At 40.9% G+C, this 12,637-nt stretch overlaps 2 protein-coding genes across 2 annotated transcripts; one reads left to right on the top strand and one right to left on the bottom strand.

The window, feature by feature from the left end:
- The first annotated feature begins 266 nt into the window (after window positions 1-266).
- psma1 (proteasome 20S subunit alpha 1) lies at window positions 267-6,010 on the top strand. The gene is made up of 10 exons (XM_032590049.1): window positions 267-389; window positions 1,263-1,307; window positions 1,383-1,484; window positions 2,828-2,931; window positions 3,571-3,659; window positions 4,153-4,223; window positions 4,310-4,439; window positions 4,518-4,597; window positions 5,572-5,676; window positions 5,760-6,010. The coding sequence occupies exons 1-10, from the start codon at window positions 387-389 to the stop codon at window positions 5,820-5,822; spliced, it is 792 nt and encodes a 263-aa protein (XP_032445940.1). The 5' UTR covers window positions 267-386; the 3' UTR covers window positions 5,823-6,010.
- Window positions 6,011-6,094: 84 nt separating this feature from the next.
- Window positions 6,095-12,324, bottom strand: ric3b (RIC3 acetylcholine receptor chaperone b). The gene is made up of 6 exons (XM_032590036.1): window positions 11,387-12,324; window positions 10,556-10,782; window positions 10,379-10,457; window positions 9,626-9,719; window positions 9,407-9,537; window positions 6,095-7,397 (listed from the first exon to the last, which is right to left on the bottom strand). Exons 1-6 carry the CDS (start codon window positions 11,505-11,507, stop codon window positions 7,015-7,017), a joined length of 1,035 nt encoding a protein of 344 aa, XP_032445927.1. The 5' UTR covers window positions 11,508-12,324; the 3' UTR covers window positions 6,095-7,014.
- Between the last annotated feature and the right edge of the window lie 313 nt (window positions 12,325-12,637).

A 12,637-nucleotide genomic window follows, 5' to 3' on the forward strand; every position in this document is an offset into this window, starting at 1 on the left:
TAACTATAAATCTAAAAATAATCATGGGCATTTCTTTTCAGAAGACGCAAGTCCGCAGAGATATGTCGCCACTGCTTCTGCTTGACTAATAGAGAATGCTCTTCGCAAAAAGTCAAGGTCAGTCGGATTTGATGAAATTGGGATCTTGAAAAGAAATTTTTGTGTCTTGCCACATTTTCGTAAATGATTTGATAATAATAATAATAATAATAATAATAATAATAATTAACATTTTCCAATAAAATTAATTGTTCTCGGGGCGGGAGACCGATGACTGATTTGAAATCGGCACTCTTCTGCTCTCCCCTGTCATCACATCCAGGAAGAACAATCGAGTATCTCAGCGGCACAGCCTGCGCAGGCACTTGGACATTATCAGAGCAGAAATGGTAGGTTTGAATGAAGCTGAATGCCGCTTTATCACTTTAGTAATATGCGATATGTACATTAACATTAAAATGTCCAGTTAGTTATTGTTATGTTGCTATTTTTGATCAGGGGTTCATTTAGTCACGCTATGCTAAGCGTTAGCCTGCTAAGTTGTGTCTGCACTGTGAGTAAGCAAAACAGCTTCAGTAGCTGTTAGCATAAGCTGTCTCAGAGGGAACATGAAGCAACTTTTCTTTAAAGTCCACTGTGGAGTTCTGGAGAACACGTCTCCTTAACCTACATGATAAAAACCGAGAAGCTTATTTGTGCGGTTAAACCGTCGGCAGCGGGGTACATCCGAGGTGCTAGCTGAAGTTAGCCGCACCAGATTGAGTTAGCATAAATGCCCTGAGCGGAGGGAGAACCGTGGCTTTACTTTCGCTTTGTCTCAGGTCACTTTCTTTTTTATTAAAATAACATGATATATTTGTGTTGCATTCTTATATGTAAAAAAAAAATTCGCTTGGAGAAATCTTTAGACAAATTTAATGTGTATATTTTAATCCAATGTGTATATATTAGGCTACAACCGTAGTGTAGACTAATAAACGGTTCAAGCTAGCATAGGCTACTGAGTTGTCATCGTTTAACGGGTTTATCAATTATTTAGCCGCTATACGGTCATTTAAAACCCCTGACTAAAACAGCCCAGGCTTTAGACGGGCGCAGTACGTTTTACCTAGAAGGTTTTTTTTTAACACAAATATTTTCTTAAAGAACTTCGTGATTATGGAAGACAATTACGTGCGTCTGGTTCTGTTGTGTTTGTCCAGCTATCAAATTGTATCATTTGCTCTGCATGCCTTTTGACGTCTTGCTTGTTTTCTCTCTAGTTCCGCAACCAGTACGACAACGATGTAACAGTATGGAGCCCTCAGGTGAGTTTTTCCCCCCCGCAGGCTCCAGTTGCACCGAGTTCAAGGCCGTTTTCTGAGGCGCTTCTGTGTCCGCAGGGTCGCATCCATCAGATCGAATATGCCATGGAAGCGGTGAAGCAAGGCTCAGCAACTGTGGGACTGAAATCCAAAACACACGCTGTCCTCGTTGCACTGAAGGTACGACCATACAGCCCTACAGCCCTCTGGGAGGGGAAGGGAAATGTGATTGTTAGGACTTTAAAGATTTTAACAACAGAGTAGGTGGTTCTGGTTGGATGTTTACAGATTGACAATAATTGTTCTTGGTACTAATGAAGTTTCTGAAAGGTGGGGAAAAAACCCCCAACAACAACAGATTTTTCAGTATTTGACCTGCTAACGACAGATCAGAGCTAATTACAACCTCTGGTTCATTTACCAAGGTGTTTACAATCAATACTGTTTTCAATTCAAATTCGAAAATACTTTACTGTCCCCAAAGGGAATTTAAATGTTGCTGCAACTCATATTAATTCAGGATTCTCCAAAGAGTTACTGTCGCTGGTAGTGGCTGCGGGCAGGAAGGATCTCCTGTAGCAGTCTGTGTTTCAGCGTGTGTGTGAAGAAACGTTTTTGTAACCTCTGCTTCATAATAAATAGGCCTGTCACGATAAGCAATTTTGCTGGACAATGAATAGTCCCAGATACTATAACTATAATTTCAAGTATTGTCATTTTGAAATGATTTTGAGCTAATATAATAATAATAATAATAATAATAATGTCATATTAATGCAAGTACATGCCCCCTAAGATGAAAAAACTTTAATCTCTAAAGAACGTTTAACACTACAGCTGGAAAACATTTCAAATAAACGAAACAACAAAAAATTGAAACGGATTATGAAGTCTCTGTAACAGAAATTGAGTTTGAAAAAATATGAACCATTCAGATTTGACAGGGAAAACAGGCAAAAGGGGCCAGTTTTGTAAAGGGAAAAAAGAAAAGCAAACAAACTACTTTGCACTGGGCGTCAAATGTTTACAGCAGATTTGCAGCATGAATTGATTTACTGCTTATCGTGTCTGGCTTAATAATATTATATAAAAGATGAGCTTAATGTCCTGAGAGTGAAGCCAGGATCATTGCTGTTTTCCTGAAAGTTTTCTCAGTTTGCTAAATTTGCCTGTATAATAAACTTTGGGAACACCACAGATATTTTCATATTACACATAACCACACAACTCTGTGTATGAAATGAACTTCTACGTGACTGATATCCACGAAATTTGACTTAGTTTTGCGTGAAATGACATTTTATCTACCAAACTTCCTGATGCCTTTTCAGAGAGAACGATGTGCTTGTGTCAGATTACTGACAGAGCTCATTAATTTTAATCATTCCTTTTGTTATCTGTGATCTTAGCATCTCATTTCGTTTTGGGAAAACAACACCTTCCAAGCAAGATGTTTGTGTAAAATGTAACAACACTCGGATTTGGTATGGTCACATAATGTTTTTTGTTTTAATTCTGAACAGAGAGCCCAGTCTGAACTGGCTGCCCACCAGAAGAAGATCCTGCATGTCGACAGCCACATTGGCATCTCCATCGCCGGACTGACTGCTGACGCCAGGCTGCTCTGGTAGGACATGAGGGACGTCCATCACCTGGATCTAGCTGGACGTTGGACATTTCGGAGACGTCAATAAAACTCTTGACATATTTTCTTTCTCTCAATATTATGGCATGTAGCAAATAAAAAAAAATTCTGGTGATTCTGACTGAGCTAAAACAAGAGAAGTTTGGTCTGATTGAGCTTCAGATTATCCAGCCACTCAGCTCCTTCAGACTAGCCAGCAGCAATTAGCAAACATCTGGTGGAACTGAGCTTGTTCTAGGAGCTACTTCTCAGTGAAACACTGGTAAAAAAAAAAAAAAAAACTTTCTTGAAGACTTACTAGAGGAATGATGTTGAGATGACTTCCTGGAGGCGGAGTTTCAGAAAGAGCAGGAGTTTCTTAAAAGAAACAGGCTCAATTACAAAATCAAATTTCTTCTGTCATATTTGACACAACATTTTAATAACAACTGAAGCTAACACTGTGCTGTAAAATGCCACTATGCGCTTGGAATATACGGACTACTTCCCCTTTAAACAGAAGGATTTTCTCTCACCTCCATCTGACAGACATCAAACAGGGAACATGTCTCTTAACCAGATTAAACCTGCTTGTATGTTTTGACTAATCAGACCTTTAACCTTTAACTTTCTCTCTTGCAGTAACTTTATGCGCCAGGAGTGTTTGGACTCGAGATTCGTCTTTGACCGACCCCTTCCGATTTCTCGTCTCGTTTCACTCATCGGCAGCAGTATCCTTTCTATTGTCAAAGTTCTTATTTGAGAAATAGTTTGAACTTTAGGATCAGTGTTGGGACTAAAAAAAAATCAATACTAAACCACTGAAAGTGATGTGGATCCCAATATATTGATAGCACACAAGCTTCTATCCATTGGATTGATGAAAGTAGATGTGGTTCTACTGGACTAAACATGATCATTTTAAGTTTATGCAGTTATTAATTACTGCATAAACAAAACGGACAAAAACAAATATTGGTATTGGCCCAAATTGGAGGGCAGACTTTATATAAAGATCTGTGATCTGTCAAAAAGCTTCCTCTTGACACTAATGTTTGCTGCCCTTAATCTGCTTTTCTATCACAAAGCAAGTTACATCACAGAAAAAATGCCGACTCATTTCCAGGAAAAGCAATGAATAAGGAAAACAAGCAAATTCAACGCTTAGCTAAATGTATGTTTAGCCTTAGAGTGAAAAAATAAGATCCTTAACTGAAACCATAGAAACCCAGATTCCCACACAGCGCTATGGGAGGAGGCCCTATGGAGTCGGGCTCCTCATCGCAGGCTACGATGTAAGTTTCTGCCGTTTGCATTTACGGAGTTCCAGCGTTAACTTGAAGCACGATAAGTGGAGCGATGAGATCTTTCTCTCTGCCAGGACATGGGGCCTCACATCTTCCAGACCTGCCCATCGGCAAACTACTTTGACTGCAAAGCCATGTCGATTGGAGCGCGCTCCCAGTCTGCACGCACCTACCTGGAGAGGTGCATGGAGAAGTTCCAGGACTGTAAGATTCTGATTTGATCAAAAACTCATTTAGAAGCGTTTTGTGACGTCATTCAGCGGTGACCCTTGTTGTTGGCAGGTGCTCTGAATGAGCTGGTCCAACATGGCCTCCGTGCCCTCAGAGAAACGCTCCCCACCGAGCAGGACCTCACCACCAAGGTACCAGGTTCCCTCTCAGCCGCGCTGGCCAAACTTTTTACAAAATCGTCTAAAATATACATAAGAAAACCCCAAAAGAAAACAACTCACAAAAAGAGATTTTTCCCCCCTGCATAAACAATAAACTAAGAAATATAAAATATTTGAACTAAACAAAGAAAAAAGTTTTTTTTGCAGGAAAGGAATGTAGATCTAAAGCTTCATAAGGGTTTCGCATGTTTTCCTTATTGGAATAAAGGCAACCACTTTGATTTATTTTGTACGACAAAATATTAGGACCAAACTAAGAAAACAAACTGACAAGAATAAAGTTGTAATTTCTTTTGAGAATGAGGTCGTAATGTTGTGACTATTCTTGTAATACTAAGATTTTACTGTTAAACTACGTCTTTATTTTTGTAAAACTACAGCTTTGACGTAAAACTAAGACTTTATTGTCATAAAACGAACTATTCTCATAAAACTATAACGTTATTCTTGTATTACAACTTTATTTTCGTAATGTTATGACCACTCATAATTTTTTTAATTTTATTTTCTTAACATGGCTCTAAGACTAGGTTGTAATTTCTGGACTGAAGAAAACAAAATGATTTTTTCTAAATCGTGATATAGATAAAACTTTTTCTAAAAAAGTTGATAAGGCAATTAAAAGCAGCTTTGTGCTCACCAATGTCTGCTTTAGTGTAACAACTCGTATGAAATTAAAGGGAAAGCATAATGCTTGTTTTTTACAAAATGAATACTTTGTACCCAACATTTTGTGGAACGATTTTAATTTATAGGTTGTAGTTTTGTCCTAACTGGGGTTTAAGAAGTCTCCATCTGCGCTCGGGGGACAAATGGGGCAAGAGGCCGCGAATGGACCCCAGGCCGCAGTTTGGACACCCCGGCCTTTCAGTGCCCACCATTGTTTAAAATCGGCATGGAGGTTTTCTGTTTGGGGCGGTTTATGACGAATGAATGTGTTGCAGAACGTCTCCATCGGCATCGTGGGTAAGGACATGGAGTTCACCATTTACGACGACGACGACGTGGCGCCGTTCCTGGAGGGGCTGGAGGAGAGGCCGCAGAGAAAGGCACAGCGCTTTGGCTCGCATCACGCTGCTTTTCGTCTGAAAGGATATCCGTGAACTAAAACACAATCTGTATTTCCGTCCAGGTCGCTCAGCCTGCAGAGGGGCTGGCCTCTGGAGAAGCACCCGATGAGCCGATGGAGCACTGAGGGAGCAGAGCCTCCGTAAAACCCCCAGACCAACCGGATGATGCGGATCTGTAGAGGAGAAGGCTGTCGTGATGTGCCACTCACAAAACTGTTCATTCAAATTAGTCTTTGCCTACATCAACCCATGTAACGTTTTTTTATTGTATGGGTAAAATCTACCATTATAGTAATAAACATCTTTTTTTTGAGTTGTGCTTTTGGTCTTTTTTAAAAAAAACTTTTAACTGATTTGAGTCCAAAACGTTTGATCAGACGTTTAAACGAACGTGAAATAAGAGGAAGCAAAAGCTTTTATTGTCTTTCAGAATATCTTAATATTTTCTGTCTGAACTTGTGTGCTTTTCTGACAACGGCTTTCTAAAACATCCTCATACGTTTTCAGGAAAAACCTTTTTCAGTTTGCATGCTAAAATGTAAAAACGTGGAAAACACAAGGAAGTCTGGAAATGTCCTAAAAAGGGTAACGGGAGTCCTTTAAACGCAGGAGCAGATCAAAGCCAGAACCACATTAAAAAAATTAAATACAATAAGTTTCTTGCATGATTACATATCTGCACAGTTCATTTGCAGTTTTTAGTTTGATTCTCATTGGCCTGGCTCCGTAATATATAAATATTTTATAAGTTTTTACTAAAAAAAAACCCTTGAGCTTTTAACAACTTTAGATGGTGATAAAGTAATAAATTAGAGCTTATTGTTGACATAACTTTCCAATTCTAAACATTTGCCTTCATATGTGAACAACTCCTGCCCAGATGAACTTGCTCTGTGTGATACCAAGTTCTTTGACGCAGCAGCATGTTATTGCCTATGCTTCGGTCCGGCCCGGCTTCTATGATCATTCCACTCTAAACAGAACATTTCAAATAAGTCATTAAAATCCCAAATTTAATACACCAGTGATGATTGGCTGACAGTTTTTGTCAGAAATAATAAATCCCATAAACAGGTTGCTGGGTTAAAGTCAGTGTTGCAGTATGAAGTCGGCTTATTAAACGGTTCATTTAAATGCTACTTTACGATACCAAACCTTCAGGTAGAGCCGTTCCTGACGCTCAGGTTCTGCTCTCTTCCAGGTCAAGGAAAGATTACCATGGCTGGTGTTGTCATGCTAACACCAGCTGCCATGCTACGGCCAACCTGCCGAGAGCTCCTAAAGCCCGAGCTAACGTTGCTAAGCCTCATGGGAGAGTCAGGGTGCGGCTTTCTTGGCCTTCCTTCTCTTGTTCCTCCGTCTCACTGAGCCACCGGATGTTTCCGTCGCTGAAGGTCGGCTGAGCTCGTGGACTTTCTCCTGCTCCAACACGGACGTCACCTTCAGGGTGAGCTCCAGCTCCTTGAGGACCCCGGCCAGGTCAAGCTGAGCACCTTCCATGTTGTGCTGATGCTCCTTCTCCTCCTCTTTTGCTCTTTCTTCAGTGTCTTCAGACTCTTGACCTTTAAATCCCCCCAGAAGGTTTTCCTCCTGGTTGTCCGAAGCCTCTTCTCTTCTGTCTGCATCAGGTTCTCCTTCTGGGCTGTGCTGACAGCAGCACTGTGTACCGTCCCAACACGGGCGAGGTTCCTCTGGATAGTCTGGGAAATGTTGCAACAAATTTAGTCACTAGCTGCGTCTTCATTACAAACTTTTTTAATTTTACACTAATGCCAAAAAAAAAATAAAAAATTTTGCAATTACTGTTTCCAATTAAAGTCACGCGTGAATATGTTTGTTCCCGCGATAAGTCATCCTCCTACCACTTCCTTCTTTGTCGTTTCCGCCTGCAGTAACATGCAGTTTTTTGATTTTCCATTACAAATGGCTAATGTTGAAAAAAAGTTTTGCAGTGACGGTGTTTCCATTAAATGAACACAATTAAAATCACACGTGAATAAGTTTGTTCACACAATCAGTGCAACATCTGGTTGTGGATCATGTGACTTGAGTGATGCAAAAAAAGTGTTTCCATTAAAGTTTGGTGAAATACACAAATTTTGATAGAGCCGAAAAGCCATCTCCTAGCACAAAAACCTTTTATCGGAGAACATTCTTTTTTTTTAACTTGGCGTTTCCATTAAGCAAATTTATTTTCAGAATTCCAATTTGCACAATTATGTGGTCAATGGAGACCTAATTACTGTTTCCATCGCAGTTTTGCGAATTTTCAAATTTCGATACAACCAAAAAACTAACTCATGTTAGCAAACCCAAACCTTTTTTTTATTATCAAAAAACATGACCTTTTTTTCATTTGGAATGTTGCAGCAAATTCATTTTCGCAATTCCAGTTTGCGCAATGAAATGGTCAATGGAAACTGGAAATGTAGCTGGTGTTTCTATTGCAGTTTTGCTAAATACACTAATTTTGATACAGATGAAAAATGATCTCATACTAGCGCAAAAACTTTTTAGCAAAAAAATTTGTTTTTTTTTCAAAATTGCCGTGTTTCTATTGAGCGAATTTATTGTTGCGACTACAACTATGGGCTCTTTGCACCTCAGCTTCCGCGTTCGGGGAAAAGCGGCTCAATCATTTCCGATCTATTGAAAAAGGCTCTTTACACTGGGTGTTTGCAGGGCTTGTCCAAGGTAACAATTAATGATGTACATCGATCCGAAGCCCCGACAAGAAGCTGGAGAAAGGTTTTAAGATGTTCGCCTCGTTATACACAGATACAAAGGTGAGTTTTACTTTCTTTAAACTTTGTGGCTAACATTAGCTTTAGCTTATGCTAGACATTTTTCTTGTAAAATTGTGCTATTTAAGTATCTAAAAATTTGTCATCATTTAATAACGGACAATGTTTTTACCTTATGTTCAAGTATATTACGTGGTTTATTGTTGTTAGTGTCAGAGACCAAGTAACGGGGGATTTTACGGTTCAGGCTTTTTGCTTCTGAAGCCTGAGGAACAACAAGCCCATAGCTTAACAGTAGAGCAGCTCTGGTGTCGGAGTTCTAGTTCAGCTGACTGTTCAGGTTCAAAGTTGTTGCTTTTAGAAAAATATGGCCGTGTTCCTTAAGGTCTCCGTGTTACTTCGCTTTATTAGTTTTGCATGTTTCTTGTGAAGCAGGACGGTGTTTACAGCGGTTTGTACAGGCGGATCAATTGCTCGGCTGTCTGGCTCTGGTCTGCTCTCTCGTTCCCATAAACTCTCTTTCAGGCTGAATACAGAAGTGATTCCATGGAAATAACACAGGAGGCTCCTTTACCTTCTGCTTTAGGCTGAAGAAGCTGATCCAGAGTGAAGTGAAGGCTGTAAACTTTGCTGTGCTGCCTTAGCTTTAACTGATAGCGACGAATATTTACAAGCCACGTCTTCTTAATTCAGGATCGTTTGGAAATCCATGAAAACTTAAAAGCCCATTATATTAGGAAGACAGCAAAGTTCATAGTATTGTTTTATTTGCGTCTGAAATAAGACTTTGTCTTTTCTAGCTGTCATGGTAACTCAAAGCGGAAAAAAGAGAGTCGCATTTGCGCATGCGGTTGTGACGTCAGCACAGCAGGTGCAAAGAGCCCATTGTGGTCAATAGAAACACAGTTATTGAGTCTTCTGAGCTAACTTGTTTGGAATATGATGAGTTTGCAACATTCCCTCACCGTCCCAGCCTTCCTGGACCTTCTTCTCCGGCAGGATCCCGTCCACCAGCTGGCCCTCCTGCATCACTCTGGTTATCTCCGACAGCTGCTGCAGCAGACTCTCCTCCTGGTCGGCGGTGACCCCCGTCACCCTGCAGATGCAGTTGCAGTTTCTAGTCTGGTTTTCCAGTGTAATGCAACCTCAACTCAAAAAAGTAATTATTTTAGCAGGAGAGTCACCTGTCAGGACTGTGGTGGGCGCTGGAGACGATGTTCTCCATCACCAGCTCCGTCTCCCTGAGCTTCTCCTGCAGCTGGGCCAGCTCGAAGTCAGCTGAGGGACCGAAGAGACGAGACATTCATACGGTGTGGAACCAATCGTACAGTCAGCCACTGCCAGATCAGGAATACTGAGTTCACCTGTGCTCCTTCCATAAGTTTTAGGGACAACAGTATCAGCTAGATTCTGCATGGCTACATGGCTGTTTCCAGCGTTTTACAGTCAAAATAACAACCAAAACAAGATTATTTACACAATAAAAACATTTGAGACATTGTTCCCAATCTTCACAGGACTGAAATTCCATTAGGTTCAACATGTGGAGAAATTACAACAAACCCAGGAGCTTCATCTGAGATTCAGAATGCTAAATGTTTAAGTTCAGAAATGGATCAAACAAAGGTGGTTTCCACGGAGAGGTTGCTAAGAGAAAGACCCGTCTTTCTGAAACAAACATGGCAACCCAGCTTAGGTTTGAATAAATGAACTAGATCTCTGAATGACAGAAGGGACCAAAGTATAGATGTTGGCAAAAAAATAAATAAATAGTACAATTATGTTAAACAATATTTTAGGCAAGCAAGTTAGTTTTTGTATTATTATTTATAAAAGTAATGAAAGGGTAAATCATCCAAGGAAGTGAATACTTTTCACAGGCAAACGGTATCCAGATATTACAAAATCAACAGGTTTATTAATGAGATGAAACTCACTGATCTTCCTCTTCATGTTCTCAGATCGATGTGGGAGACACCTTCTACCTGATGGCTTGTTGTTCCCTTTAGATGTGATCTAAAAGTACAACATTCCCAATGATTCCCACATCCTGTTGTTCTGGTTAGTAGAGCTCCTTCCTCAGTGTCACATGATTTTATTTATTGTTGTTTTACCTTAAATAAAATGTAGAGGATGTAGAGTAAGATCCCAAAGCCGTACACGGGGATAATCTGTCCCGCCAGGTTGGATTTGCCTCCGGTCCCGGTCCCGGACCCGGCTCCTTTAGCCCTGGACATGGAATCAGAGTTATGGGTTCTGGAGAACCCGGACCCCGCTGCCCTCTGGCCACGGCCCTCTGGAGCCATCTGCCGGTGCATCATGGGAGGGAAATGGCCTGAGCCTGCAGGGAACGGGCCAGGTTGGTAAGATGGTTGTCCAACCCAAACAGAACCAATGAAATATAAACCCAAGTGACCAAATACTAGAACCATTCTCTACTTTTCAGCAGGCTTTCAAATGATTTGGAAATCTGTTTTTATTATTTTTATTTTTTTCAGTTGATCTTTTTTTAATGTTTTTACTTTAGTGGCCTTTATTTCACAGTGAGTCAACAGAGAAGAGGGTTGTGAGAAATGGGGAAGACAGACAACGGGACTCGAACCTGTGACGGCCGCGTGGAGGACTGAGGCCTCCAAATATGGGTCGCGCGCTCAGCCAACTATCCGTTTATAATGTTGACTTTTCTTTACGCTTCCGAAAAAACTAAGTACTTTACATTCAATTTCTGACTTGGGTGTTTTGGCGCCGCCCGTAGGGAGGAAAATGCGATTACAAGACGAAGAATGATACAATTGTCTTGGAAATATTTCATGCCTCATAACAGAATAAACACACAGCATCTCACACGGCTGAAGGTGATAGAATTATGAACCCGCCCGAAACCAGGATACCACCAAATCAAATACAGGGACGGTTTTACGGTTAGAAAATAAATGGCGACGCACCTTCTGGCCGCTCGGCAGCATCCTTCCTGCCCCTGGACAGCAGCATCTTGGGAAGCAGCAGCGCGACGCACAGCACGAGGCACGTCGCGAGGGTCACCTTTTGAAACGTTGACATTGACATACCGACAGGTGGGCGGCCGCCTTCCGGCAGTAATGCCGCGTTAAACAAACAGGTTGGAGTCACAAAAATAGAGAAGACATGATGGAGCGGCGGGGCTTCCTCTTTGACCGCAGGAGCGGAAGTGAGAATGAACGGCAATTACAATGATGTACCGCCAGGGGTCGCCAAGGGACCGTATTTTAAATATCAATTGACAGAGACCGTGAAGAGTAAAATATTATTAAAATGGAAAATAGTTGAGCTGACAAATATTACATGGGCTACAAATGTGGCTCCTAAACTAGACACAACATCAGCAGCGTCTTTCTTGTGCTACAGAGAAAAATTACTGGGCTGTTTACATTTTCACATACATAGCTAAAGGTATGAAATTCAAATTCTAAGATACATAAAATGTCCAGGTGCCCCAAGTATCTTTCACAAGCACAATAGTTACAATGAAGAAAGTGTCATATTTCACCAAATGTTTGACCTAAATTCAAACTGTGATTTTTCATAACAAGTGTGGCTATTTTTCTCTCCGCCACTAGAACACCCACAATAAAAACATTTTGGTTATAAAAGCAAGTCACGTAGAGGACCAGGGCAGACTGGAACAGACAGATTTGGTTTCAGGTACCAGCTACATTTCATTGGAGTTGGAGCTGCACAACAGCCACATCATCTGCCTCGACTGCCAAGAATGATCACCAAGGAGAAAGAACGATGGCGGGTAACACCTGAACCAGCCAGTAGTCATTTTACAGGTGGTGAACATGGTCAGAAAAAAAAATGCAATAATAAACATCAACCAGAAATATAAACCGAACGGTTTAACCCAGGTGGCACTGAACACTCAGACAACTTCATATGAACATTGCCGTGGCGTTCGGCAGACGATGTTAGGCGGACGATGTTAGGCAAACGTTAGCTGAACGTCCAGCCAATGTCCGCTGAACACTGGCTGGACGTTTGTTGATGACGCTCATTGTTCCCGTCATCATTTGTTTCAGCCTCCATAATCGCTCAAAACACGAGGCTAACTCCCTGCTTTAGTTTATCTGATGAAAATGCTTCAGGATTTGTTCAAACACTGATCTTTTTATTTCACACAGCGTACTACTAAAAAAAAAAAAAAAAATCTCCCACTC

The sequence above is a fragment of the Xiphophorus hellerii genome, chromosome 2, assembly GCF_003331165.1.
Source record: "Xiphophorus hellerii strain 12219 chromosome 2, Xiphophorus_hellerii-4.1, whole genome shotgun sequence".
In the NCBI taxonomy this organism is placed as follows: Eukaryota; Metazoa; Chordata; class Actinopteri; order Cyprinodontiformes; family Poeciliidae; genus Xiphophorus; species Xiphophorus hellerii.

Excerpts from the sequence above, each read along its gene's own strand:
- psma1 (XM_032590049.1), top strand. Across the intron at positions 2,932-3,570 it reads GCTGACGCCAGGCTGCTCTG|TAACTTTATGCGCCAGGAGT; the intron begins GTAGGACATGAG and ends TCTCTCTTGCAG. Across the intron at positions 4,224-4,309 it reads TCCTCATCGCAGGCTACGAT|GACATGGGGCCTCACATCTT; the intron begins GTAAGTTTCTGC and ends TCTCTCTGCCAG.
- ric3b (XM_032590036.1), bottom strand. The coding sequence starts at position 11,507 with ATGTCAATGTCAACGTTTCAAAAGGTGACCCTCGCGACGTGCCTCGTG. Across the intron at positions 10,783-11,386 it reads TGCTGCCGAGCGGCCAGAAG|GCTCAGGCCATTTCCCTCCC; the intron begins GTGCGTCGCCAT and ends CGTTCCCTGCAG. Across the intron at positions 9,720-10,378 it reads GAACATGAAGAGGAAGATCA|CTGACTTCGAGCTGGCCCAG; the intron begins GTGAGTTTCATC and ends TCGGTCCCTCAG.